At 59.3% G+C, this 26,198-nt stretch overlaps 1 protein-coding gene across 5 annotated transcripts in view; it reads right to left on the bottom strand.

Annotated features, from left to right (window-relative positions):
• Window positions 1-26,198, bottom strand: part of TMEM94 (transmembrane protein 94) — a 36,216-nt gene that overhangs the window by 1,874 nt on the left and 8,144 nt on the right. The window contains exons 2-31 of one of the 5 annotated variants that reach the window (XM_079904304.1): window positions 23,254-23,383; window positions 12,430-12,549; window positions 11,949-12,076; window positions 11,222-11,358; window positions 10,446-10,648; window positions 9,940-10,091; window positions 9,453-9,555; window positions 9,152-9,238; window positions 8,776-8,892; window positions 8,329-8,385; window positions 7,924-8,028; window positions 7,631-7,795; window positions 7,241-7,384; window positions 6,261-6,576; window positions 5,637-5,810; window positions 5,143-5,245; window positions 4,804-5,021; window positions 3,950-4,131; window positions 3,721-3,859; window positions 3,357-3,472; window positions 3,133-3,232; window positions 2,679-2,787; window positions 2,295-2,484; window positions 1,974-2,051; window positions 1,598-1,683; window positions 1,256-1,337; window positions 842-990; window positions 666-760; window positions 479-572; window positions 134-304 (exon numbers count right to left, since the gene is read on the bottom strand). In XM_079904304.1, coding sequence (XP_079760430.1) covers window positions 134-304; window positions 479-572; window positions 666-760; window positions 842-990; window positions 1,256-1,337; window positions 1,598-1,683; window positions 1,974-2,051; window positions 2,295-2,484; window positions 2,679-2,787; window positions 3,133-3,232; window positions 3,357-3,472; window positions 3,721-3,859; window positions 3,950-4,131; window positions 4,804-5,021; window positions 5,143-5,245; window positions 5,637-5,810; window positions 6,261-6,576; window positions 7,241-7,384; window positions 7,631-7,795; window positions 7,924-8,028; window positions 8,329-8,385; window positions 8,776-8,892; window positions 9,152-9,238; window positions 9,453-9,555; window positions 9,940-10,091; window positions 10,446-10,648; window positions 11,222-11,358; window positions 11,949-12,076; window positions 12,430-12,549; window positions 23,254-23,277 — 3,944 coding nt within the window. In that variant the 5' untranslated portion in view covers window positions 23,278-23,383. Of the gene's footprint in view, window positions 1-133; window positions 305-478; window positions 573-665; window positions 761-841; window positions 991-1,255; window positions 1,338-1,597; window positions 1,719-1,973; window positions 2,052-2,294; window positions 2,485-2,678; window positions 2,788-3,132; window positions 3,233-3,356; window positions 3,473-3,720; window positions 3,860-3,949; window positions 4,132-4,803; window positions 5,022-5,142; window positions 5,246-5,636; window positions 5,811-6,260; window positions 6,577-7,240; window positions 7,451-7,630; window positions 7,796-7,923; window positions 8,029-8,328; window positions 8,386-8,775; window positions 8,893-9,151; window positions 9,239-9,452; window positions 9,556-9,939; window positions 10,092-10,445; window positions 10,649-11,221; window positions 11,359-11,948; window positions 12,077-12,429; window positions 12,550-23,253; window positions 23,384-26,198 lie in introns of those variants that run through there. The other 4 variants (XM_079904302.1, XM_079904303.1, XM_079904301.1 and 1 more) reach the window with 4 other exon arrangements.

Consider the following 26,198-nt stretch of genomic DNA (forward strand, 5'->3'; position numbering starts at 1 on the left):
AGACGAGGGGACGGGCAGGACACCTGAGGAGGAGGGCGGGACGGCAGTGGGAAGGCAGGGGAACGGTGCCCCGGAGGTGACGGGCTTAGGGAACACACCCAGGCCCAGAGGGGGCACCCAGCCGGTGGCTCACCGAATCTCGTGCAGCTTCACGATCTCGTTGGTGACCACCACGAGGACCAGGGAGAGGCAGCCCAGGAGCCACGTCAGCAGAGGCACGTCCTCCAGGCCAAAGTGGACGTGGCTGTCCCTGTGTGTCCACAGCTGCAGGTCCACTGCTGTCTGGACCACCTGCCCCAGCAACCTGCAGGAGGTGGCAGCCCTGCGTCAGCGGGGTCTCTTGCTTCCTCCCCTGCTTTTCTCAGCAGGGACAGCTTAAGGAGGGCACCCTTCAACCTCTGGCCCAAAGCCCGCCCTCAAATCACAGCCCCGCTGCAGCCACTCCCCTGCTCCCACCCTCCATCCCAGAAGGACTCACACCACGGGCACGGTCACCGCCCACCAGAGGTTTGTCAAGGGGCTCTTTCTCCACAGGGGCTTGGTGCGATGCACGTGGGTGATGGAGATGAAGACTGGAGAAAATGGGGTCAGTGGTGGGTGTCAGACTTCTCACGGCCAGAGGCCTGGTCCCCAGGGTGCCTCACCAGCCCCGGGGAGCCCCTCACCAGTGTGCAGGACAGTCAGGGCGGCGGCGAGCTTCTGAGCCGGCAGCAGCCCGTTGGCGAAGTCGTCAAACCAGGCTGGAGCCGTGTCGGCATGGCTGCCAAAGCAAGGTGTGGGCTCAGCTTCCTCTGGGCCCCGGGGAGGGAAACCAGGGCGGGGGTGTCAGGATGGGACCCACCTGGGCAGCATGATGGAGGAGCAGTTGGTGAGGTTACGGACCCGGGAGCTGTCGCAGAAGCTCTGCAGTGTGAAGCCAAAGCAGATGAGGCACGAGCTGATGGTGAGGCTGAACTTGAGCAAGAAGCAGAGCAGGAAGTAGTGCTGGGTCTGCGGGAAGAGGAGACCCGTCACCGCTGTGGCAGCCGCCCCTCTGGCACACGGATTCAACGGGGTCCTCAGTCGGTGGGCGGGCCCGGTGGATAAGGAGCAAGGATCTTGCCAGCTCTCTACCACCCCTCCCCCTTGGTCTGGGGAAGTTCGGATGGAATTCCTCCCGCCGCCCCAACCCCACTTCCCTCCCCCAGGGCTCAGCCCCCTCCATACCGACATTCCTCAGGAAAAGCCCAGGCTCACCGGGCTCCACGGTGCTTACCTTCTTAGGAATGGACTGAAGGTTTTTCCCCGTTGCCATAGACATGATGGAGCTATGGGGGGGCTTCCCCAGCAAAGAGATGCTGAAAAGCAGGAACTTCAGTGAAGGGTGGTGACTGTGACCCTCTGTCCCCCAATTCTCATGTGGGAAGGACTTCGGGAGTCCTGAGAGTGAGGGCAAGTTTGCTGGGCAGATGGGATAAGACAAGGGAGAGGGTGCCCCCGGGCCTCCTGTACCAGAAGTGAGCACTGAGCATGGCTTCCTGAACCTGGGCTCCTGGGGACGCTTGGTGACATCCCAACCCTGCCTGCCTGGGCACGGAGGGGTGGCCCGGCCTCTCACCTGAGCAGAGGGTAGCAAAAGCAGGACAGCCACAGGATATCGGTGGTGCTCAGGATTGGCGGCAGCTGGACGAGGCAAGAGAGGAACTGAACCAGGAGAAGCCAGGAAGCACGATGAGATTCTAGCAAAGAGTAAGACACTGGGAGCCCCAGGGCTGACTCGCCCTGTGCCCAGACGGAGACTCACGTCCTGGCTGAGAGGAGATGGTGCTGGAGGGGACACTATTCTGCCGGCGGGGTCATCTCCAAAAGCCCAGGGGGGTTCACAGAGGCTGTGGGGGCCCCCCAGGCTGTGCTGCATCCTCCCAGCCTCTCAACCGGCCCTTGAGTGAAGGAGTGAGCAGGGAGGGGCGATGCCCGTGCTGGCCCCACCTCACCTGGATGACCACGAGAGTCAGCTGGCACTGCAGCAGGAAGAGGAAGCACTTGCGAATGCCGTAGGTGGCGTGCCGAGCCTAGGGACCGGGAGGGGCAGGTTGGGGTCTCTCTCAGGCCCCACAGCTGATAAGCTTCGGCCAAGAGCCAGATGCCCCAAATGTTCCCGCGAGGGAGGGGCGGAGGCAAACTCCACCGCCTGGAAGAGCTTCGCCTGGAGGTGAGCCACCCTTGGGAGCTCAGGCCGGTCCTGCGTCGCGACTGCCCGCCCCAAGCAGGACCTGCCCCCCTGCCCCCGAGCGCCCCCCACCCCAAGCCCCCACCTGCTCGATGAGCCGGATGACGCTGATGGTCTCCTCCTGGCGGAAGGTCAGGGAGCAGGGCAGGCTGTTGAGCTGCCCCGAGAGCTGCAGAGGAGAAAGGCCGTCCGAGGCCTGGGCCATGCTGGTGCTGGTGGCGTAGCCAAAGGTCTCCCAGGAGCAGCGGGACGGGTACAGGGGATCCAGGGCAATGCTGCTCAGCGTACGGGGGGAAGCATACCCATCAGCTGAAGCGTGCCAAGACCCCGTCTCCCACGGGACTGAGCAAGCACCCGCTCCCTCTTCTCCCCACCAAGTCCAGGTTCCTTGGTCCTGACCAGGGCAAGATCCGCTGTGGGGTCTCCGGGAGAAAGAGGCTGGCCCCCGGCTCTGGGGTGTCACCCTGACCTGATATCGCTCTGGAGGAAGAGGCAGCTGTTCCGCAGGTTGGCAGAGCTGCCCAGGCAGCAGGTCACCTCCCCATATTCCTGCATGATCTTGATCATCTCACACATGGCTGAGGGGGCAGAGTCGGGGGGCACGAGAGTCAGGCAGGCGAGCCCCACGTGGGATGCTGGGCAGAGACCCCCAGGACAAAGCAGGAGACAAGGGAAAACAGGCCCCTCTTTGGGACCATCCTGCCCCCAATTTCGTGAACATCGTATGAATACTGTCACTTCTGACTCCCTAGAACGGGCCACCAAGGCTCCAGCCCGCAAGACCCCCAGCTCCTCCCAGCCCAGGTTCCTCTGCTCCCTGCGTGGGAAACCAACATCGCTCCGGAGCCCGCGGGGTGCCCATGCACTGGCAGCGCTCCACACAAGGGCCGGGCTGGCCGAGTAGCCGCCACCACGGTACTCACTCTCGGGGGTGCAGTCGGTGAAGAGGGGCACGAGCAGGGGCACATTGTCGATGTTCTGCAGGTGGGGCCGCACCTGGTGGATGCCCCGGGGCAGCTTGGCCTGCAGACAGCAGAGGTGCCAATTGCCTCAGGGTCCCTCCTCCCTCACTCCTCTGCCCTGGACAAGCCACGGGCCAACCCCAGGGCTCTGGGGACACAGACACCCCACCACCACCACATCGTACCCGGTTGCAGTCCTCCAGGAAGCTGGGGAGGTCGCTGTCCGTGGGCTGGAAGCTAATGAGGTCCGAGTGACCCTCCTCCTCCATTAGGAGGAGCCCTTCCGCATCATCTCGGGACACTGTGGGGACAAGAGCCTGTCCCTCACCTTGGGGCCAGACTTCTGGGGGCCTTTCCTCGCCTTGCAGATGACGCAAAACTTCCTGTTTCGAGGTGTCCTCCCCCCCCACCCCGTCGACTGCCGTTGCCGCAGGGAGATCAGAGCCATCTTCCAAGGGGGGGATCCATGGAGGCTCTTTCTAGTTGTAGCCCCAAGGAAGGGGAATGACCCACACCCACCTCGTGTCCACACCAAACCTTTGCCCTCACCCTGATTCAGGTCATCGTGCAGGGATCCAGTGTGGCTAGGACTGGAGGGGGGGATCTCAGAGCCGGGCATGTCACCATTGGGCGTGAGGGAGATGTGACAATTCCAGCCCGTCTCCAGGCCCATCTTTTCTGCAAACACCTGCACCGGGAAGATGGCAATGAACAGATGGGCCCAAAGGGTCACGTGGGGAAAAGGGTCAGTGGGAGCATTGGGGGGGTGCTCCCCCACCTTGCTTTTGAGCTCATCCTCCAAAGAGAAGTAGACGAAGCGGATGCAGGCGTTGACCAGCCCGTCGATGAGGCGCACGATGTCCAGCCGGGCCTGGTACTGGGAGGACACCATGCCCATGAAGATCTGCCCGCTCAGGGCCTGCATGCAGTCTTCCTTCTCCAGCACCTCCCCGATCCCTTCTTCAGGAGGCACAAGGCACAGAGCCCGGCCAGGACACGGCCCAGGCAGGACACCCAGGAACCGGCAGATTGCAGGAGGCAGCCCGGGGCCACACGTGCAGATGCCATGCCCAAGTCAATAAGCACGCGGGCCCCAGGGGACCACACACGCAGCCACACACATGCACAACCAAGACATAGAGAAGCCAACAGACACAGGGGAAAAGACAAGGAAAGGTACTCATCAGTCAGGTGACAATCCCTGGTCCAGGGCTAGGGGGCGGGCCCCACCCTCAGCAATGGCTTCAGTTCATGGTCTCTGGGGTCATGAGACCCCAGAAGGCTGTGTGTTTGGCGGAGTGGGGAGGGGTGGGTGGAGCTCTGAGTCCCTCTGCTCCAGCAGGCTTTGTGACCCGGTCCTTTGTCTGACTCAAATAAGGCTAATGCTCTATACACGCTACTGCTTTATAAGCTTCAAAGAAAGCACTTTGCTATCTGTCATCCCACTGGAGCGGCACAGTGAACCCGTGAGCAGGGCAGACAAAGCACCTGGTTATAGATGAGAATAAGGGACTCGCCCACGTCACCAGACAGTGAGAGCCACCGCGGTGTTCCAGGTCCTCTGCTACGGTCTGGTCCAGGCTGCTGGAAGCCCTCCCGGCCCCCGGCCCCCGGGCACAGGGCCCACGGTACCGTCTGAGCTCCAGCTGCCGCGGCGGGCACTCAGCTTGATGGGAACGGTGCTGGGCAGCTCGCACGTGGTGAAGATGCTGCTCCGGCCGGGCGCCTGCACCAGCTCGATGCACTTGCCGTTGAGCTGGGACGACAGGGCACAGCTCATGGGCTTGTAGGCGAAGGCAGAGCAGTAACCAGACAGGCAGGCTCGCTGGTAGAAATCCAGCACTTTCTTTCTGCCGGGGAACCGGGGTGGAAGTGAGGTGAGTGGTCCTGGGATGCCCCACCCCTGGGAGCCGGGCAGGCAGACCACCAGAGCTGACTGCTCCCGCCCCTGGCGTCTGCTTCCTTAGCTACCTGTCGGAACCCGAAAGAGGGTAGATGTCGGCTCCATCCCAGAAGTCTGTGCAGGCCTCCAAGACCACGTCGGCCGTGCCGTGGGACAGCATCTGTTCTGTGCCTGAGGGCAGTGGCGGGGAGAGGAAGGCCAAGCCATGAGTGCCCAAGCCACCTCACCTCCGGGGACATACTGCCACCCTTGAGAAGGGCACTAAAGGAGCCCCTGGGGGATGGGAACTCCCCAGGCCTCATGGCAGCAAACCTGTAGGCAAGGCCACTGGGTGCATAGCGCAGGCTCTAAGCTGCCGGTCCTCCAGACAGTCCCAGCATCTGTGGCCACCACCATCCCAGCCCCCGTCCCCGAAGCCAATCTCTGCCACGTTTGAGATCTCGGCAAGAATCTAACGCTCGTCGGCCCAGCGCTCCCTAAAAAAAGACACCCTAAAAAGAGCCCCGCCCTGCCCAGCTCCTGGGAGGTTTGGCCTGATGCGGGCGGAGCCGGGGAGGCTCACAGGTGGTGGTGTCCTTGATGAAGAGGCTGATCATGTGGCTGAGCGGGGGCCGCCGCTTGGTGACACAGGAGAGCCTCCCCAGCGAGGTCTCCTTCATGGTCTCGGCGCTGGGGAGGCGGTAGAGCGCAAGGTGGTTCCCCTGCTTGAAGAGCTCCTTGGCCCCGGGAGTGAAGCCTGCAGGAGGAGGGACGGCACGGGGCCTCTGGGAGGAAGCCCACCCCCACACACCACCCTCCCTGGCGGGGAGGGAACCCCAGGCAGGCTGGGCGGCTTCCCTCTACGTGTCCATCCCGCAGGCAGTTATCTTCCCGGATGAGGAAGCGCCGTCAAGCGGCGGTGCCTGGTTAAAGGGGATGATCAGGGAATTCCCTGGCGGTCCAGTGGCTAGGACTCTGCGTTCTCACGGCTGAGGGCCCGGGTTCAATCCCTGGTCGGGGAACTAAAATCCCACAAGCCTCGTGGCACGGCCCAAAAAAAAAAAAGGGGGTCGATCAGAAGCCCAAAGGGTTGCTGGTGCTCTTGAGCGAGGCCACGCCCGGGCCTGGCATGTTTGGAGCCGGGGGCCCAGCCTCTTGGAAGAGGCCGGCAGCTAGCCCAGCCGCCACCCCTGCGGTGGCCACGTACCAATGAGGCGGGCGAGCTCGCAGAGGCCCCAGGGCACGTGCACGGGCAGCACGGTGCTGTGGCTCTCCTGCAGGGCGATGTTGCACAGGTGGTCTGAGAACCGGCACAGCCGCTCGGTGACGCTGGCATTGCACAGGTTCAGCAGCACGTTGAGGCCCAGGGGCTTGAGGGAGGTGAGGTGGAGCTGCCAGTTGGAGTCATCGAACTGGATGCAGGAGGGATTCTGCTGGTCCTGGGACAGGCTCAGCATCTCCAGGTGGTAGTCACACACGAAGTCCTCGGCCTCATAGGTCTCGCCCTCCAGCACGTGCTGGGTCTGGAGGAAACGTGGAGGGGAAGAGGGGCCTCAGGCTGGGAGGGATGCGGCGGGTGCCCCCGAGAGAAGGCACCGCCTCCCAGCAGGGCGTGCTCATGCTCGCGCTCTCCCATCCCTCTCGAAACCCCTTCCCTGTCCTTCCCGGCTCCTGGCTGCTTCTAGGATCTGTGCCCAACAACACTGTCACCAGCTCAGAGGAGGCTGTCCAGACCGAGCGAGAAACGACAAAGCACCTTTCTCGGCCACGGGAAACGTTTTTAGAAGGAGCCACTGGCTTTCTGTCTTTTGTACTTTTTTTTTGTTTTTGGCCGAGTGGCATGTAGGATCTTGGCTCGATGGGACCCGCGACTCCTGCAGTGGAAGTGCTGGCACCCCTGGACCACCAGGGAAGTCCCGGCTCTCTGCCTCTTGAAGGTTGTGATTAGGAGGAAGGGCCTTGCCCCAACCAATTACCACCATCAGAGAAACACGGAAAATGGGGAAGGGCCTACTTCACGGAAAAGCCGTGGGCGAGGCCTCAGGAGGTCCCGGAACAGAGGCCAAGACGGCTGTGCTTCGGGCTCCATCCGTCCAGGCCGGGCTGCACCCCTGTGGCCCCTTCGGCAGGGGAGGCCAGGACGCCCTGCGGCTGACAAGCGGGCTGCTCTCCGCCCTCTCCCCTCACCTTGCCGGGGTCTTCTTCACCGCCCTCTGTGTCCCTGCTGAAGCTCACGCTGGAGCCGGACAGGTGTTTGCTGCGGCCGTGAGCTCTGTGGTGAGAGGAGGGCTCGGGGGCCTTGGGGCCATCGCCTGGCCAGTTGCCGCGCTCCTGCTCATTGGAAAGGTGCAGGGTAGGGTTCAGGGAGCCGGCCAGGAGGGCGTCTCGTTCACGGGGCTGAGGAGAGCAAGGAACACAGGCCTCGGACCGGCGTCCCGACGGCTGCCACGGGCCAGTGAGGCAAGGCTGCTTCGTCCCCTCAGGGCGTCATCTCTGAAGCAGATCCTGAGGCCTGAGCCCTCCTCCCCGCTCCTCGCCTCGCCCTCCCTGAGGCTACCAGCCGGGCCCAGGCCATACCTCCTCCTCCACCTCGGGATGGCAAAAGGAGCGCGTGGACAGGTCATCCGTTAGGTCCTCGTGGCTGCTGTGCGGGGGCTCCACCTTTCCGCTGAAGAACAGCACGGTCTCCGGGCTGGGGTTGGGCCATGACAGGATCCCCTGTTTGTCCACACAGCACAGGACCTGCAGGGAGAGAAGAGGACTGGGAAGGGGCCTTGGAGGTCCCCAAGCCGCCAGGGGCCGCTTAAGTGACCAGACACGGCCAGAGAGCAGCCTGTCGAGGCCAGGTCCTCCCACGGGGCCCCCCTCACCGTGACGGAGCCCAGGCTGTGCAGCAGGCTGGAGCTGTGGCTCAGCGTAGGAGACGTCCCCTGGATCACCCGCAGGAAGTGGCCCCAAATGCAGCGCAGCATCTCCTGAGGGCAGAGACAAAGCCCGCGAGGCCAGCTGGGGCTTGGCCGTATTTCCCTGGAGATGGCCTCTGGGGCCGACAGAGGAAACGGTCCGGGAGCACCAGGAAGTTGGGTGGAAAAGCCTGTGTCCAGCACGGCAGTGACACATTACCCATGTGGGACGGGTGGACTGAGGGGCTCCAGGAGCCCGTGGGAGGCTCAAAGGCCATAAAGTAGGGGAGTCCCAGGGTTCCAGCAGGGGCCCGAGGGAGCGCGGGCTGGGGGTACGGGGCCTGGAGCAGAATCCATCCTGGGTGAGCGTACCTGAGAGGAGACGACTTCGGTATAGCTGCTCAGAGTGTCCTCCGAGAACTTGGCCAGCTGTGCAGAGAAGAGGGTGTGAGCCTCGGGGAGGAAACCGCCAGCCAGCCTCTCACAGGCCTCCGAGCTGGCGGGTGGGGCCTCGTGCCAGCAGGGCTCCCGACGCCTTTGGTGAAGGACTCCCGGGCAGCCCTTGAATCCCCCGTCTGCTGACAGCCCGGGTGGACACTCAGCCACCCCCGGGGCCTGGTCTGGAGACCCTTCTGGCTGGAGAGGGCAAAGCCCTCGGAGAGCTGCCCAGGCCCTGCCTGTCGCTGGGCCACGGGGTAGGGGTGGGGCTGGACTCCTGCCCTGTCTGCTGGGCACAGCCGACTCTTTTCATTCCTGTCTTTGGTTCTTTTTGCACTGTCCCCCGACCCCCACCCGCCCCGATGCCTCGGAACAACCTACCAGGGAGCTGGGGGAAGCCTTGCTCATCTGGGCCAGGACACGGGCTTCTCCACAGGCAGTTGCCAGGACCCAGAGCACAGGGAAGAGCAAGGGGAGGATGGGCAGGACGCCATTCACCTGGGAAGGAGCGAGCCACACAGGCTCCCTGAGATGTGCTGGCGGCCGGAGGGAGGGAAGGGCTTCCCCGGCCCTGGGGCCCTCCCCTGAGTAAAAAGGACAGCTAGGGGCAGGAAGGGAGGAAGGGACGCAGGCGTTCTGAAGCTAAGCCTAAGAGACCCCTGGGCTGCAGAGAAGGAGGGGCAGTCAGGGCACCACGAGGGGACGCAGTCTCAGGGGAAAGAGGAAAGCGCTACAGAGAGGAGAGGGCTGCCGCCACCTGCAGCTGGAGGAGGGTGTACTGCCAGGTCGTGACACCAGGGGCATTCAGCATGAAGCGCAGGGCGTTGGTGATGAGGAAGCCAGCCTGTCGGGAACAGGAGAGACGCTGCCTTATCCCCCACAGAGAGACCCAGGCTCTAAGCCTCCCCGTCTTCTGCCCACTCACAGCCCCACCCCTGGCACTGGCCGGCTCACACTGGGACCCTCTAGTCTTCACTCACACGCTCGTCCGAGTCTGGCCCCCAGGCTCCCCCATTTCCTGGCCCTCCCCCTGCCCTGTGCGGCCCCGCCTCACGCACCAGGACCACGGGCACCGCGTAGTGCAGCATCACTGACTGCACCGTGAACCTCTCGTTGTCCAGAGCGGTGACTGGGCGGGACAGGGCCATGTCCAGGCACCACCTGCAGAAAGAGGGGATACTACACTCGGGCGAGCCCTGCTCAGGGGAGAGGCCAGAAGCCCACCCCTTCACCTAGCATCACTGGGTCCTGCAATTCCCTCCTATTCCTTGGCCCCGGCCAAGTGGCCTCCTGGTCACTGTGGCCAGGAGCTCGTGGCAGCCTCTGAAGCTGCCCCCTCGGAGTTCAGACTGAGAGGGGGTCAATCACCCAGTCGAAGAATTCTCACAAGACACTAAAGAGAAGACCTTCCGGAGATGCCTGTGCTAAGGGACCTCAGTATGGACAAGGCGCCTTCCTGTCACCGGCCCCACCACGCCCCCTGCTCACAGGAGGCACCGGGCCGAGAAGTCAGGGGACAGGAGTAAGGCAGGGCGGCGCCCTCACCTGATGTTGTCAATCACAGGGGTCTCGAGGACGCGGAAGAGCCGGTGCTGCTGGGGGTTCTGTGGCCCTTTCTTCACTTCTCCCCGGGGGGAGGGGGGCGGAGAGAAAGGTGGAAACAGGTCTCCCGGCTCCAAGACGATGTGCTCATCATCCTGCCAGCGACGAAGGGGAGGAGGTCGAGGGTAATTAATGGTTCCATGGAAGCCACTCTTCCTTGACCGTTCTGGCTAAGTGGAGACATCTCATTGGGTTAGGGACCATCAGTTAGCACAGAGTCAGTTAGGGTGGGGCCTGGGGGACTGGATTCCTAGCAGCTTGAGGACCAGACAGAAGAAAGAACAGGACAAGGAGAAAGATGTTCCAGCTTTTCTCCATTCTCCTGGAGCCCTTGCCAAGAAGCCCAAGAGCTGGGCTGGAAGCATCAGGATTAAGCCCAGGGACCCTCCCACCATTGCCGGTGGACACTCCCACAGCATTTCCAGGGAAGGAGAAAAGCCTCCAGCTACCTTGATCCCCCTCAGAGAAGCAAACGATTCTTGGCCAGGCCTCAGAGCTATGATGTCTCCTTCTACCAACAGGCTAACTGGCAGGTTGACGAGATGTCCATCTCTGTAGGCCCAATGTAGGGACCAGGATGGTGCAAAGGGCATGTGGAGGTCTGGGTACATGGCATCTAGCCACTTGATCTCCTTGCCATCCCTGAGGGCATCTGATGAGAATGGAAAGAGGGAAACAGCCTCACCCACTGGATCCACACACCAGCCAGATCCAGCACACAGCTATGAAGCTCTGTCTGCTCTTCTCCCTTCCCCAGACGGCCTGCATCAACCCACGCCGCTCATTCCAACACTTCCCCTCTACGAGGCCACCTCCCCACCACCCCAGCGCGGGCACTTGCACCTCCTCTGAACACCTGAAGCTCTTATTCTTTGTACCCTGCTTCCATTCAAATACATTTTGCTAACTTTGCTAAGGGCTTTGAGGGGTGTGCTGAGCTTCCTGAGGGGTACAAACGTCAAAGATTAAGCCGATTTGACCCCTGGCTTTGAGGAGCCATTAGCCTTTCTGCCCGCCCCAGGCCACTGCCTGGGTACCCATAGCCGTCCCACGGCTCTCACTGCACCACTGAGAAGAAAGCAGGGCGTCCTTATCCCCTGAATGCTGACCGCAGGCAACGCCAATGTGCTGGGGCTCCTGGCTGGGGCTCGAGACGGGAGCTCCAGGGCTCTGACACACCCCAGGGCACCTTTTCCCACCTGACTCGCCTGCCCCTTGGCCTCACCTTGGATTTGGTCAATGATCCCTCGGAGTCTCCGTTCTACCTCTCGGCGCTTCAGGCGATCTTGCCGCCCAATGAGGACGAGGTTGAGGAGCAGCAAGAGGAAGAGCGCAGAGGCGTTCACCAGCTCCACCCCGTGGCTGGCAGGGAGAAGAGGGGGCACTGGTGGGGGGCGGGCCGGGGGGTCTCCAGCCCACCAGCTCCACCCCGTGACTGGCAGGGAGAAGAGGGGGCACTGGCGGGGTGCGGGCTGGGGGGTCTCCAGCCCACCAGCTCCACCCCGTGACTGGCAGGGAGAAGAGGGGGCACTGGCGGGGGGGCGGGCCGGGGGGTCTCCAGCCCAGCAGCTCCACCCCATGGCTGGCAGGGAGAAGAGGGGGTACTGGCGGGGGGCGGGCCGGGGGGGTCTCCAGCCCACCAGCTCCACCCCGTGACTGGCAGGGAGAAGAGGGGGCACTGGCGGGGCACGGGCCGGGGGGTCTCCAGCCCAGCCAACCCAGGGCCCCACACTCCCCTCCCCAGTCCCTTCTGAAAAGAGGGTCTTCTTCTGGTTCTGACACCAGCCGGCCAAGGGACTGTGGATCCCTACGCGACCCAGGCGCTGACTCTGGGGGCAGCTCCCCTCTCCCCGGGATGTCCCAGGCGGGTGTGGAGGCGGGAGGGGGACAAGCCCAGACCCTGCGCTGGGAGAGGTGGGAAGGAGCCCCTCCCAGGGCCTCGGACCGCGTACCTGCCAGCCGGCTGGCCCCCATAGCAGCCCAGCAGCAGCAGCACGGCCAGGAGCATGAGTGAGGCGCCGGGCCAGTGGAAACAGGAGCAGCGGTTACTGTGGTGCAGGAAGCTGCTTCTCCACAGCTCCTGAGGAGGGAGGGGCAGGAGGCCAGGGAGTGAGAGGCCCCGGGGGGGGGGGGGGGGGGGGGGGGCAAGCGAGGAGGGAGGAGCCAAGATTCTCTACCCCGCATCCTAGCCGCCTTCCTCCCTCACCCACCCGACAGAGAGCCCAGGCGGCCACCTCTGTCTTCTCGCTTTGGTCTCGGCTGGGGTCAGGACATCACTCTGAAAGGAACCCCGGCCTCTTTCTGATTTTTAGTGATGCCTCAGTCGGGTCACACCGTCCAGGGTGACAGGGAGAGTCATGGCCCCGAGAATGTGCTTCCCAAGCTTTTCCACCGCCCCAACTAGGCTCTGGACTCCCCATGAGGATGTGTCACCTTCCATGTGAGACTTTTCTTCCGTTCTTTTAGGTGTCCGTCCAGCACCGCCTCCAGCTGCTCCTTCAGGATGCTGAGGGCCTTCTGGGTGGACAGGCCCAGGGCCAAGGGAGCCTCGCCCTGGAGGGAAGCAGGAGGCACTCAGCATCCCTCAAGCAGGAGGCACTCAGCATCCCTCAGGAGGCCCTCCCCGCCCACCTCCCAGAACCTTCCTCCCTTCTCCCAAATCCTTACCCTCCCTCCCTCCACTAGCCCTGACTCCTCAGGGCGTGAGCATGTTCAGATCTCCACCAAATTAAAAGACGTTCAAGTACACAGTGCCCTGCTCCTCAAAGCCAAGTTTAAAACAAAACCAGAGGGCTTCCCTGGTGGCACAGTGGTTGGGAATCTGCCTGCCAGTGCGGGGAGCACGGGTTCGGACTCTGGTCTGGGAGGATCCCACATGCCGCAGAGCAACTAAGCCCGTGTGCCACAACTACTGAGCCTGCGCTCTAGAGCCCGCGAGCCACAACTACTGAGCCCACGGGCCACAGCTACCGAAGCCCGTGTGCCACAACTACTGAAGCCCACGCACCTAGAGCCCGTGCTCTGCAACGAGAGAAGCCACCCAATGAGAAGCCCGTGCACCGCAATGAAGAGTAGCCCCTGCTCGCCGCAACTAGAGAAAAGCCCACATGCAGCAACAAAGACCCAAGGCAGCCAAAAACAAAAATAAATTAATTAATTAAAAACAAAACAAGGGCTTCCCTGATGGCGCAGTGGTTGAGAACCTGCCTGCCAATGCAGGGGGCACGGGTTCGAGCCCTGGTCTGGGAAGATCCCACATGCCGTGGAGCAACTAGGCCCGAGAGCCACAACTACTGAGCCTGTGCGTCTGGAGGTCGTGCTCCACAACAAGAGAGGCCGCGACAGTGAGAGGCCCGCGCACCGCGATGAAGAGTGGATCCCGCTTGCCGCAACTAGAGAAAGCCCACACACAGAAACGAAGACCCGGGCTTCCCTGGTGGCGCAGCGGTTAGGAACTCGCCTGCCAATGCAGAGGACATGGATTCAAGCTCTGGTGCGGGAAGATCCCACATGCTGTGGAGCAACTAAGCCTGCAAGCCACAACTACTGAAGCCTGCACGCCTAGAGCCCGTGCTCCACAACAGGAGAGGCCACCGCAATGAGAAGCCCGTGCACTGCAACAGAGACCCAATGCAGCCAAAAATAAATAATTAATTAATTAGTTTTTTTAAAAAAAAGCAACAAGAAGAGTCTGGTCTTATAAAAAATTTTAAAAAAAAGAAACGAAGACCCAACACAGCCAAAAATAAATAAATAAATAAAATTAAAACAAAATAAACCCCAAAAAACAAAACCAGAAACAAACCTTTCTTTACTCAGTGTCTTCTAACTCACCTTTCACTCAAGTCCCAACCCACCACCAACAGCATCCCCCAGCCCCACTCAGACCGTGCTCACCACTGAGCTCCCGACTTATTGCACTGGGGCCATCTTTCAGATTTCCCGGGCCAGAAAATAGGTATTGTTTACGTGGGGAGAAGAGAACTAACCTGGAGATTCTGGCTTCACGTTGTTCCTAGTAAAAAACATTAGGGAAAAACCCCCACCGACTTCTGTTACCACCATTTCATAAAAGGGAGGCTACTGTAACCCTACCACATTGGGAAGGACACAGTCTCAGAAAAAAAGGCAGCTGCTGCCAGGAAAGGACCTGCACTGACCGCACTGCACTCTCATCTCACCGCGGGTGGGTGGAACGTGGCATGGACAGGGGTGGTTCCCAGCACATTGTCCTATGTGACCCCATGGCCTGGCCTCTCCCATTGAGACCCCTTGTTCCTGGGCTTCTCTACTGTTTTGTCTTGTCCGTCTACCCCACAGTCCACCCTACGACATCTTCTCCACAACTTTATGTACGTTTCCAGGGCAACCCCAGCCACATGGATTCATGTGCCACCAATAAGCTTACAACTGCTAGATTTCACCTCTAGCCTGACCGCCACCCCGAATTCTGACCCGTTCCCTAAACTGCCGCACAGCTGTTTCATGGGTACCTATGAGTTGACACGTCCAAACCCCCGAAATTACCACCCGGCCCTCCCCGCCCGAGCCAGCACCCCTCCTACAGTTACCATCACCCAGGCACCCCAGCCCCTCCCTGCAACCTCTGCCTCCCCCTCCCACCTCCCCAGTCCCCACCTTTTCCAAACCAACCGCTGCACCCCAGCCAGTGAGCGCATGTCTGATGAACTGACCCTGTTTACCTTTAAAATCTAGCCCAGACTCCTGAGCGTGGTCTGGGATCTGCCAGCTTCTCCAGCCTCCTTTCCTGCCATTCCTGTCACATGCCGCACTCCCCCAGCTCATGTGTCAGCACCTCTATGGATTTTCCTAGCCAAGAACACACTCCCTGCCCCAGACAACTCTTACTTCTCCTTCGAGACTCAGCTCAAACACCACCCGCTCTGGGAAATCTTCCCAAAACCCAGGGCTGCACATACAGGGGGAGGTTTGTATTCCAAAGGCAGCCCGGGCAACCTCGCTCACAGGCGGCATCACGGAGGACCGTCGGTATAGATTTGCCTGTCTGGCTCTCCCACCAGACTGCCAATGCCTTGAAAAGGGTACTAAGTTCTTCCATCTCCACACCCCTCCACCAACCACTAAGACAGTACCTATCACAGGGCAGCAGCTCGTGAATGCTTGCTGACTGACTGAATGAACGCCCATGGAGTTTCACTGGTCCCCATGACACCTTCGTCAGGGTTGTCAACCCAGGATCTGTAGCAGAAACACCTGGACCTTTTACAAACGTGGCTGTCCAGGCCCCACCCAGACCTAGTGAATCAAAACTTCTGGAGGTGAGGCCCAGTCCAGATTGGATCTGATGCACAGATCCCCAGTTGGGGGTCCTGGAAAAAGAGGGCCCCCAGGAAAGGCAGGGCCTGGGGGAGGAGTGAGTGTTTCTCAGGGGCCACCTGAAGAGCACCCATGTGGGCTTCCTCCAGGGAAAGTTCCTGAGCAAGAGGCACAAAGGCCTGGACCTGGGGCACCAAGAAAGGGACTGGGCTTATCTACTGAGTCCTGGCCAAGGGTCACTGAGCCAGCGATGCCCTGGCTGCCTGGGCTCACGCCCTACCCTCTTCCCTCCTATCCCCGGGGTCCTGCCCCGGCTTTGCCCACCAACATTCTGGATTTCCTCCTCCCTGCCGGTCTCCACGTCCACCCACCCCCTTGGCAGGCTTGACCCTCGCCAGACACACATCTCCACGACTAGGAGTTGACGGACTGGGGGCCATATCCCCTGGCTGCAGACCTGGCGTGGTGGGAGGCCCCTGAGTGGAGACCCCATGCTGGCCTGTCGCCAGCTCCCTCGGCCTGAGGAATGAGGACGGGCTTCGGAGTGGGCCCGGCCCAAGACCTCCCAGAGCCCTTGCCTAAGTCTCACCTAATCCCTGCTCTCCACGGTGGCTTTGGGGGATTATGAGGATGAGAGCTGCTGCTTCTCCGAGGGGATAACTGGTTATTTCCGCTCGGGAAGAATGGCCCTCCGGGCAGGGAGCCGGCACCCGCAAGGGTAAATACGGTACTCCAAAGCACCCACCTCCCTCTGGCAGGGATCGGGGCCTCCCTGAGAGGCCGTGGTCCAGGACAAAGGAGTGTCGGGCAAGGCCTGCATCTCTGCCTCCTTGGCTCCTGGCATGAGGGAAGAAAGCCTCCAGGGGCGGGAAGGAGGAAGAGAAAAGCAAAGGGGGACCACAGGCCTTCTCATGTCCAAGGCAGGATGCCTGCCCCTCTCAGCCCAAGAAGGCCCAAGAAGAATAGCATTTGGGAGGCCCAGCCTCCCCTCCCCTTTCCGCTTCCTCCCTCAGGCTCGACCTGCCGAGCTCCCTCCCCGCAGTGGGATGTGCAGGTTCCCAGGGTGGACTTGCCTAGGCCAGGTCTCCAGAAATGATAAAGTGAGCAAACCTCCTGCGGGCAGGGAAGGGCTGGTCCGCAGAGGTGGAAAGGCTGCACGCCAAAGGGCGGGAGGGAGGAAGAGCTGACAAATCCCACGGGGCTGCACAATCACCCGGGAAGCTGCTTGGTCTGGAATGAGCGCCAGGCTCAGGAAGGCAGGGAAAGGCTAAGGGGAGCAGCCAGAGAGCCCGGGTGGCGGCCTCCCTCCAGCCAGGCCTTTAGACCAGGACACTCAGGAACTGCCCTCTGCTTGCCCTGTGGCTGCCCTGCCTCTGCTGCCTTATTTCCGGCACCCCCAAACCCCCTGGGCAACCCCACCCAGCAACTGTTTCTGCTCCTTCTCTTCCTCCAGGGTCTGAGAACCTGTCCCATGCTCCTCTCCAGGTGTGGGAGGAGGGGCCAGAGGGTGGCAGATGCTCCCGGGGCAGGGCCGGCAGAGGCGGGAGGGGCCCTGCAGAGCTGAGGGCGTGCATCTGCCCCCGCACGTTGTGTCTGGCTTGGAGCACCAACTCCAGACTGGAGATTAAAGACAGCACAACAGAGGCAAAATAAGCCATTCTGTAATTATACGCCTCCTGAAGAAAGCGCCTGCCTGCACAGCGCCCCGGGGCCAGGACACAGCCCTCAAGGCCAGCCAACCCTCCACGGCCCCAACCCCACTTATCCAACTGCCGTGGCCGCCCGCTGAGGCCTGATGGCCACTCTTCACTCAGTCTCCGGCAGGAGGGTCCCGGGTATGGGTAAAGTCACTGTTTCTCTCATTACCCCATGGCTTTCCCCCACGCGGTATGAGAACTGAAGCTGAGGAAATTGGTGAGAGACGTTCACGCTTTCCAAAGGAAATTCAGAAAGGGCTCATGCGTGAGCTAGGTGGCCTTTCTCAAAGCATAGAGATAGGCTGGCACCCAGCGTGCCCGGGCACCCATGGCAGGGCGGGCGGGGGGGGGTGGTCTGTGCAAGGACAGGGATGGTGTGAGAAATAAGAACGCCTGTCATACACGTGCCATCTGAGCTCTGCTCTTCTTGCCTAGCAGGGCCAAGAAGGGTGAGGAAAATCTGCCCCAGACTTAAGTAACCAAAGGCAGGAAGCAATTCTTCCTACTTCCCAGGTGCTCAGAAACTCCCACTCCCCAGCCCCAGGCACCTCCAGGAGATTCCTGGGGCCAAGGAGCCAAGGCTAAGCAAGGCCTCTACACCAGAGGGGAGGCGTGGCCCTGCTTCTCCCCTGACACTGAAGCTTTTCGGGTAGAAGCAACCCCATCCCACTGTTCTAAGTGCTCAACCTCAGCTGAACCCAACAGAGGAGCTCGAGGCCATAGGAGGCGCAGGCTCAGGAGAGGCTGCCAGCACGTGCCCATCGCGCCCCGCTTCATTGTCAAAGGGGGACACGGGCGGGGCCTGGGGGCTGGAGGAGCAGCAGGTGGTGACAAAATTCTATCTGCTAAATCAGAACTGCAAGGAATCTGCTACTGAACAGAACCAGCTCCCCAGGGCCCAAAGCTAAGCATCTGGGTCCGTCTAAGGAGGCTTTAAGAGCCAACACGCCTGGGCTGTCCTGTGCCACCTCGGTCAGGTTTCCCAGGTGGCCCAGAACCAGAAGCCCCCAGCCCCCAGTCCCTGTCCTTTCGGGACTCCCCTGAGGTTCCCTCAGCACAGCAGCTGTTTTCCTTCCCATCCTACCTGTTTCGGGAGAAAGTGGAATCTAGGTCCCCTAGGCTCAGGTAGGCAGACTGTGAATTGGCCTTGGCCTTTGGCCTTGGCAACAGCAGGTGACCACTAATTAGAACCAGCTGGCCCCTTCGCCAGGTTTCCCCACGGTCACAGCCTCCTTGGCCAGTGCAGGTGAGCGGGACCCACAGCTGGACTCCACGAGGTCTGAACCAGTGAAGCAGAGATTCGGCCACTATCCACCAGGGTCTATCATAGGCGTCACCATAAATCTCTTCCGAGTTTGGCCAGACACAAATCCACTCTGTCTACAGACAAGCAGCTCAAAGCCTCAAGCAGAGGCACCTCCTCCTCTTCCTCACTCTTCCCAGCTCATGCTGACCTGGGCACTTTCACCTGTCTTCTTTCTCACCTCCTGCAGCCAAGACCTAGGAAGAAATCACCCCAGCCCCATTGGCTCCCGCCTCAGTGACTCATGTGGTCCGGCGAGAAAAGCCTCCTTAATGGCCCCGAGGAGGGGTGGCATCCAAGCCTTGTGCCTGGAGACCCGGGTCCCAGCACACCTTGACAGGATGCCCCACGGGGAAACTTGGGCTCTGGTCCCGCTCTGGGTGACTCAGGAGCCTGGCAGGCAGCTACATACACGGGCTTTCTGGCTCCCATCCCCAGCCTCCTTCCACGGTCCTCACTACCTCGTAATCCAAGCCGCCTCCGGCCCAGCTTCCATCTTCAACCGTTAACCCAAAGCCTCCGACACAAAGCGGGGAAGCGGGCGTGTGGAACGGGGGCATCAAGCCCAGCTGGCATACTCACTTTGCTGCCTTTGCCCTGGTGGGCAATCCATAGCTCTGCCCGTTTAAAGAGCATGGGGTAGAGCCTGAGCCACAGCGAGTCAGCCACAGAACTGCCAACACTGCTCTCCAAGAGGAAGAGGAGACAGAGAAAGACAGAGAGGGAAAGAGTGAAGAAAGAGAAGAGAGAAGAGAGCTGGAGCGCGTGTGAGCGAGGAGCGGGGCGGCAGCGGCAGCAGAGTGGAGCTTCAATCTGCTGATTAATTTAGCCTATTTCCAGTCACGCTGCAGATTTAGGGAGGGAGGAGGAGGAGACCGGCTGCCGGTACAGGAGGGAAGGACGGAAGGAGGGAGAGGCTGCGCAGAGGGAGGGAGGAGGGAAGGGGTTGAGAGGACAAAGTTGGTAGGGGCTCTGCCAGCTGTCCAAGGGCTGGGCCCATTCATCAGAGGAGGCACCGAGGGTGACGTGCCTCCCAGGGGTTCGGATGCGCCCACCACCCACCCCCACCGGAGGAGAGGCTGTGCAGGAAGTGGCTGCCGCCGGCCCGGAGCCCCCAGGGCACCCGCCAGCATGGAGGAGTACTTGGCCTCTCCCCCCGGACTCCCTTTCCTGAGCAAGGTGAGGAGCCCCACCTGGGGCAGCCCCCCAGATCCCTTAGAGACTCCAGCATGGAGTCACGCCAGCAACAGCTCTCTCCACAGGCAGAGCTGCGGGAGGCAGGGGGGCTGCTTATTAATAGCAGCGCATCCTACGTGGAGGGGGAAGGACCGGCAATTGAGAAAACTGGAGCAGTGACTTCTCGGAGGGCAGAGCAGGGGGCTGGGAAGTGAGAGAGCAGAGGAAGCCTGTGGAAGAGGGAAGAGCCAGCTGAAAGGAAGGGCTCTTCCAACACCTAGGACCCAACATCTTCCCACCAGGTGGCAGGGGGCTCCAAGAGCCGCTAATCAAGGCGAGTGCAGAGCTCAGCCAGGAGCCCATACCGCCCAGCCGCATCCAGACACACCTGCCCAGGTGCTGCTGGGACCAGGGCACTGCCTGCAGACGCCGGGCCTCATCCCAGGAAGAAAGAGGAGGCTGGTGACCTGGGCTCCCATCTCCTCCCGGGGCTTCAAGCAGAGCCTGGGCATCACTCTGCGACCCCGGCTTTGACATACGGGAAGCTGTCAGAACAGACCCCCTGGGTGATGTTGGGGCAGGAAACTTCTCTGGCTCCATCCAGGCCACCCTGAGGATGGGGCTGGAAAACCTCGAGGGAGAGGAAATGGCCTAACAGGTCCAGTAACCGGAGCACGGGCTGGAGCCTGAGACCATTTCTCCAGGGCCCTGTTTCCTAGACGACACCATCTCATCGGCAGGAAAGGGAAGAGAGAGCCTCAGCCGGGAAGGGAAGAGAGAGCCTCTGCCGAGTTCCAGCCGGCCTCTCCCCTCCCCCTTCTCCAGCACAGCTCCCTGTGGGCGTGGGCGCGCGCGCGCGCGCGCGCGCGCGCGCACACACACACACACACACACACACACACACACACCGCCAAACCCTGAGCTGAATGGGAACAGGAAAGGAGGGGCCCAGGCAGTCCAGAGGTTAAGGGCAGGAAGTCTCCGTGAGGCCAGGGAAGGAGGGGTCGGCTTCCGAGACAGTCACTCTGAGGACAGCTGCCACCTGTGTAGTCGGGCTGCAGCCTCAGCAAACTGCCAAGGAGACTCCTGTCCCTTGCTCCCAGGTCACACTCCCCTTTAGCTTCCTACCAAGGCACTGCTCTGGGGGAACCACACCCAAGCAAACACTCTCCCTCCTGTGCAACAGGCCCTAGAAGAACAGCTCATAGGGTCTAACCCAGGTATTCCGCAGCGCCCCCCAACACAGCCCTCTGGCGTCTGGCCCCCCTCTGACACTACCCACTTCAGCAAGTGAAAAGGGAAGCTCTGCATCTGGGGAGAAACCCAGACCATCACTGCCACGGCACATCCACCATGGGCTGGAGGACGGGAGACGAGAGAGGAGGGTCTGCAGGGGACACTGAGGACAGGTAGGTCACAAAGAGAAGGGGGGCAAGGTGCAAAGGATCAACCAGCAACAGCCAAACTGATCCTGGGCTGTAGCCAGGTGATGAAAGGCCACCTTACCATCAACTCCCAGCACGCCAGCTTGCCCACTCCTACGCCTCCAAGAAGGCTTCCACTGTTGGAGGCCCCAGGGATGCACTTTAGAAGCCCATATTTACACAACGCGCAAGGTACCTCAGGTAGAGACACCGTCAGATCTGTTACTTAGCTGCTTGTCCTATTAATTCCTCAACTAGACAGTAAGCTTCTCCAAGCCAGAGGCCGTCCCCCAGGGCCTAGGGTTCTACCACCCGAAGGAAGCATTCCATAAATACGGCTGACGATGGTGGTAATGGTGCTTTCTAGGTCAGGAAAGCATCTATCCAGAAAGAAAAAGAAGAGGATGAAGAAAAACCCTCCCCGACAAATGCCCCTGAGAGATATCCAGCCTGGGTTCACAAGTGTTCTTCCTCGGGCTTGAGAGAGAAACCAGCTGCTGGACCACAGAACTTTGTTTCCCCGATTCACTAGGAATGGGTGTTTCAGCCACAGGCTGGAACCGGAGGACAACACTGTCCTTTGTTTTCGGGACATTCAGCCCCACCCTAGGCAGGCCACCACATTGCACAACATCATAGCCTTTGTTGGGGGGGGGGTGCTCCCTGGAACTGAGTAGCGCACAGCTCTTGCAACTACGCAGCAGCCCTGCACCCAGGCTAGGGGACGGGCAAGTGTAGCTTTCCCTGTGTTCCAGTCACTGTTAGGATGGATACCTGCAGAGCAGCCAGAGGCATCTGTGAACAGGAGGCTGAACACCTCAGCAGTCAGCCGGGCACCAGGTCTGTGTGGACCCTCAGCTCCTTCCCCAGTCCTCCCCAGACCTCCCCATATCTCTTTGGCAGGAAGATCGCTATCCATAAGTTCAAGTCAATAAATATTTACTAAGCCCTTGCTACATGCCAGGCTCTGTGCTAGGAGCCAGGGACACTGAGATAAAGTGGGACAGACAGATGGTGCCAACACAGCGTCGCAAGTATGATGGTGGAGGTGCTGTGGATATGCTGAAAGGAGGGACCCTGGAGGGATGAGGAGGACGTATCTGGAGAAGGTCATGCCTAAACCGGGTCTTTGTTTTTTTTTAATTTGGCTGTGCCGGGTCTTAGTTGCGGCATGTGGGATCTAGTTCCCTGACCAGGGATCGAACCCGGGTCCCCTTCATGGGGAGCGTGGAGTCTTAGCCACTGGAGCACCAGGAAAGTCCCTAAACTGGGTCTTGAAGAAAGAAAAGTAGGAGTTTGGCAGGAAAAAGGGTGGGGGGGGGATTTGGGGGTAACGGCTAAACGTGGAGTGTGTGCCCAAACTCTGAAGCGTTCAGAATTACCAGTGGTAAAGGCCAAGGCAGGGGAGGTGAGGGATGCTGGGCCGACAGGCAGGAGTCGGATTATGGAGGGCTCTGGACCCCACGCTGAAGGTTGCGGCAGGTGGTGTGATGCCTTTTAAGCAGGGGCAACGAAAGGCCAGCTCTGCGTGTTGGAGAGCCTTCCCCGCCCGCCTAGTGGAGGCAGGGGGTCAGAGACAGAGGGACCTGTTAGGAAGGTGTGGAAGAAGGCCAGGCAAGGTGGGGACTTCCCTGGTGGTCCAGCAGTTCAGACTTCGCGCTTCCACTGCAAGGGGCACGGGTTCGATCCCTCGTTGGGGAACTACGATCCCACATGCTGTGCAGCAGAGGCAAAAAAAAAAAAAAAAGGCGGCCAGGCAAGGACCTAGAGGAAGGACATCCCCTAGGGCAATCCTCGTCCCAGGAGAGGGGTGCTCTGTTGGATGACAAATCTAACTCCACGTAAAGATGGTATGCCTGGAGGCTGGGGTGCCTGAGCCAGGCTGGGGGAGGATGCCTGGACCTCTGGGCTGCTTACCCCCAGCTGATTCGGCAGTGTGTCTGGAGTCTGACTGGGGAGCTCTTCTCTAACCACAGAGAGGGTGCCCAACTGAGTACTCAACCCAGCTCAGCAGGTTGGAGCAGAGCCCAGCAAAGGGCAAACACGTGAAATTACACACCCCTGGGCAGTGAGTGGAAGACTGGCTCAGAGCCAACCCCAATCAGAAACCGGCTCCCATGCGGCTGTGTTAACTGGTCCACCCTTTGTCCTTGAGTCCCAGCTCCCGGAGCCTGTGTGTTCCACCCAAGCAATAGTACCGTCCAGGGATCAGACCACGTACCCCAAGCCTCAGAGCTGTGCCCCCTCCCTCACTTTTGGTGTAAGGCCTCCACATGAGGACCTCCCAGGCAAACACAGGTAGGGAGAGTCCAACAGAGACACACAGACAATCCCAGTTAGGGAACCGATCATGGCCTACCACATGCTTCTCCTTCAGGTCCATGGGCCCAGGGTACTGCAGGCATGCCCAGAGGAAGGTGGTCACCCCCGAAAGGAAGGCTCCTCCCCAACATGTACGAACCCCAGTGACTCTGTCACAGTCACAGCATCTGGGGAAAAAAAAGAAAGAGGTCCCATAAGGCCGGGTTGCTGGAAGGGGCAGCTACTGTGAAACAAAACAGTATCATCTAAACAGTCGAGCAGGACATGGAGAAGATGGTGCTGGTGACCTCCAGGGCCCCGGCCTGTCCTGGCAGCAGTCAGCTTTACAAATTCCACTCTCTGTGGCCAGGAGGGAGAGGGCTACAGCAGGGATGCTGGAGAGCTGCAAGCTTTCCCTCTTAACCCTAATTTTCGGAGGCACGTATGTTTTGTTCCCTGTGTACTCTTTGACTTGCTGACTTCCAGCAAGCAGGAAAAGCCATGGCTCATCAGCTCTTTATTTATTTATTTATTTAGGCCACATGTGGGATCATAGTTCCCCGACCAGGGATCGAACCCATGCCCCCTGCAGTGGAAGCACAGAGTCCTAACCACTGGACTGCCAGGGAAGTCCCAAACCTTCACTTTTAAAGAGGTGATGAGGGACTTCCCTGGCAGTCCAGTGGTTAAGACTCCGTGCTTCCACTGCAGGGGGCACAGGTTCAGTCCCTAGTCGGGGAACTAAAATCCCACAGGCTGGGCATGGCGTGGCCAAATTTTTAAAAAAGTGAAGGTAAATTGGAATCTAGATACAACTTGAATAATCAGGCAAATGGTGGGAAGAGCAGCAGAGATGATCAAAGTAGAGACATGCTCACTTCACCACCACCAGGAGCACAGCTGGGAAACACACGCCACACAGGCCAACGCATACATGCCCACAGTCAGCGGGCCTCTCGAGCGGCTGGCCGACAAGGAGTGCTCAACAGGGACCTGGACGGGTGTCCACGAGGATGGGGGATCCAAGGCAACAACAATCTAGAAAATGAAGATTAGCCTAACCTCCCCACCCCCCACTCCCTCCCCACATAACCCCGACTCTCACCCATCCATCCTGGCGGCCAACACACCTGAAATGATTTCAGATCAGTGTTTGGGTAAAGAGTGCCACTGAGTAATCTGGTTCGGTGCCAGCTGACTACTTGAGGAGAAAGAACTAACCTGCTGACTGGGGCAGTTCTTTTGGGGGCCTGCAGCAAAACCTACGTTAAGAGGAGCTGCTCAGAAGCCCAGGAGAACTGATCCATAAAAGAGCTGTCTAGAAACAATTAAAAAAAAAAAAAGCTGTGTCCAGAGGACCCCAGGCAGGAGGCCCAGGCTCTGCAGGCACTAAATCCGACCCACGATCCCGTCCGATTCCTCGCAAGATGTCACAGCCCTGCCCTGCCAGGTCTGTCCCTACCTCTGCTTTTCCAGCCAGGGCCCTCAAAGCTGAGCTAGCCCCGGAGGGTCAGAGACAGACAGTGGCGCTGGGAGCAGCACCGCAGTGCAGTGACATTTGGTTTTTGGCAGCCGACTGAAATGGGATCCTGAGAGGCCGAATGCACTTCTGCCTAAGGCCGCTCTGACTCAGGCCCCCTGGCCCTGTTTACAAGTACAGCTCAAGGTCCCCATGACATCCCATGCCAGCAAGGGCTGGATGAGGCAGTCACCACACAGGGAAAGGCACCAGGAGCCAGATGGGGACCATGCTTAGCTCCTTCTGCCAACGCTACAGGAGTGAAATAACTCTGCGGCCGGATGGGACCACAGCCGTTCCAAAAGGGCAGCCAGGAGCATGACATTTTTCTAAGAGTCTCTGTTTTCCCATCACTCCATACATGGGATTCTGGGAGAGAGTTGTCCTTAGCTGTCTGATCTGAAACCAGCAGCTGTATCCTTAAAGGGCCAGGTCCCCTCCCCGCCCATTGTGAAAAAAAAGCACAGGCTTCAAAGCCAAACACTCGTGGGTTCAAATCCTGGCTCCATCACGTATCTAGTGCCAAATGACCTTGGCAAATCGCTTGTCTCTCTGAGCCTCGGTGTCCTTGTTCATTGAATGGAAGTGATGATACCTACCTCACCGCTATGCAACAGGAATTATGTAAAATCCTATGTGCAGAGGGCCTAATACAGTATTTGGTACATGGTAGGTCTTAATAGTCGCCATTACTATCATCTACTATCATCAGCAAACAAGAAATATGAAGAAAGAGTCACCAAAGTCAAGAATGAGAACTCAAAAGTAAGGAGAAAAAAAAGAAATAAAAGGCATAAAGATTGTAAACAGGGAATTCCCTGGCGGGGCAGTGGTTAGGACTTGGTGCTTTCACTGCCAGGGCCTGGGTTCAATCCCTGGTCAGGAACTAAGATCCTGCAAGCTGCGGGCATGGCCAAAAAAAAAAAAAAAAAAGATTGTAGAGAAATAAGTAAAACTGTCTTTATTTGCAGAAGACTCAATCATACATGTAGAAAATCCTAAGGAATCTACAAATAAGATATTAGAACAAATAAGTGTGCAAGGTTGCATGATACAAGGTCAAAATATAAAATGCAAATATAAATTAAATTTCTATATGCTATAATGAAATACAGGAAAATAAAAATGTGTAAATATCACTTATAGTACCAAAAAAAAGAAATACTTAGAGATGACTTTAATGAAAATACACATAAGTCCTATACACTGCTGAGAGAAATTAAAGAAGACCTAAACAAAGAGAGAGCTATACCATGTTCATGGAATGGAAGACTTAATGTTAACAGTAATGTTTTAATATTTAAATTAAAGAATATTCATATTCATACATTTCTATTTATCAGTATTAATATTAATAGGCACCCATCAGAATGACTAAAATGAAAATGACCAACAGTACCTAGTGTTGGTGAGGATATGAACTGATAAATTGCTGGTGGGAATATAACATGGTATAACCATTTAGGAAACCATTTTGGCTGTTT

This window comes from Stenella coeruleoalba (assembly GCF_951394435.1).
Source record: "Stenella coeruleoalba genome assembly, chromosome: 19".
Classification (NCBI taxonomy): domain Eukaryota; kingdom Metazoa; phylum Chordata; class Mammalia; order Artiodactyla; family Delphinidae; genus Stenella; species Stenella coeruleoalba.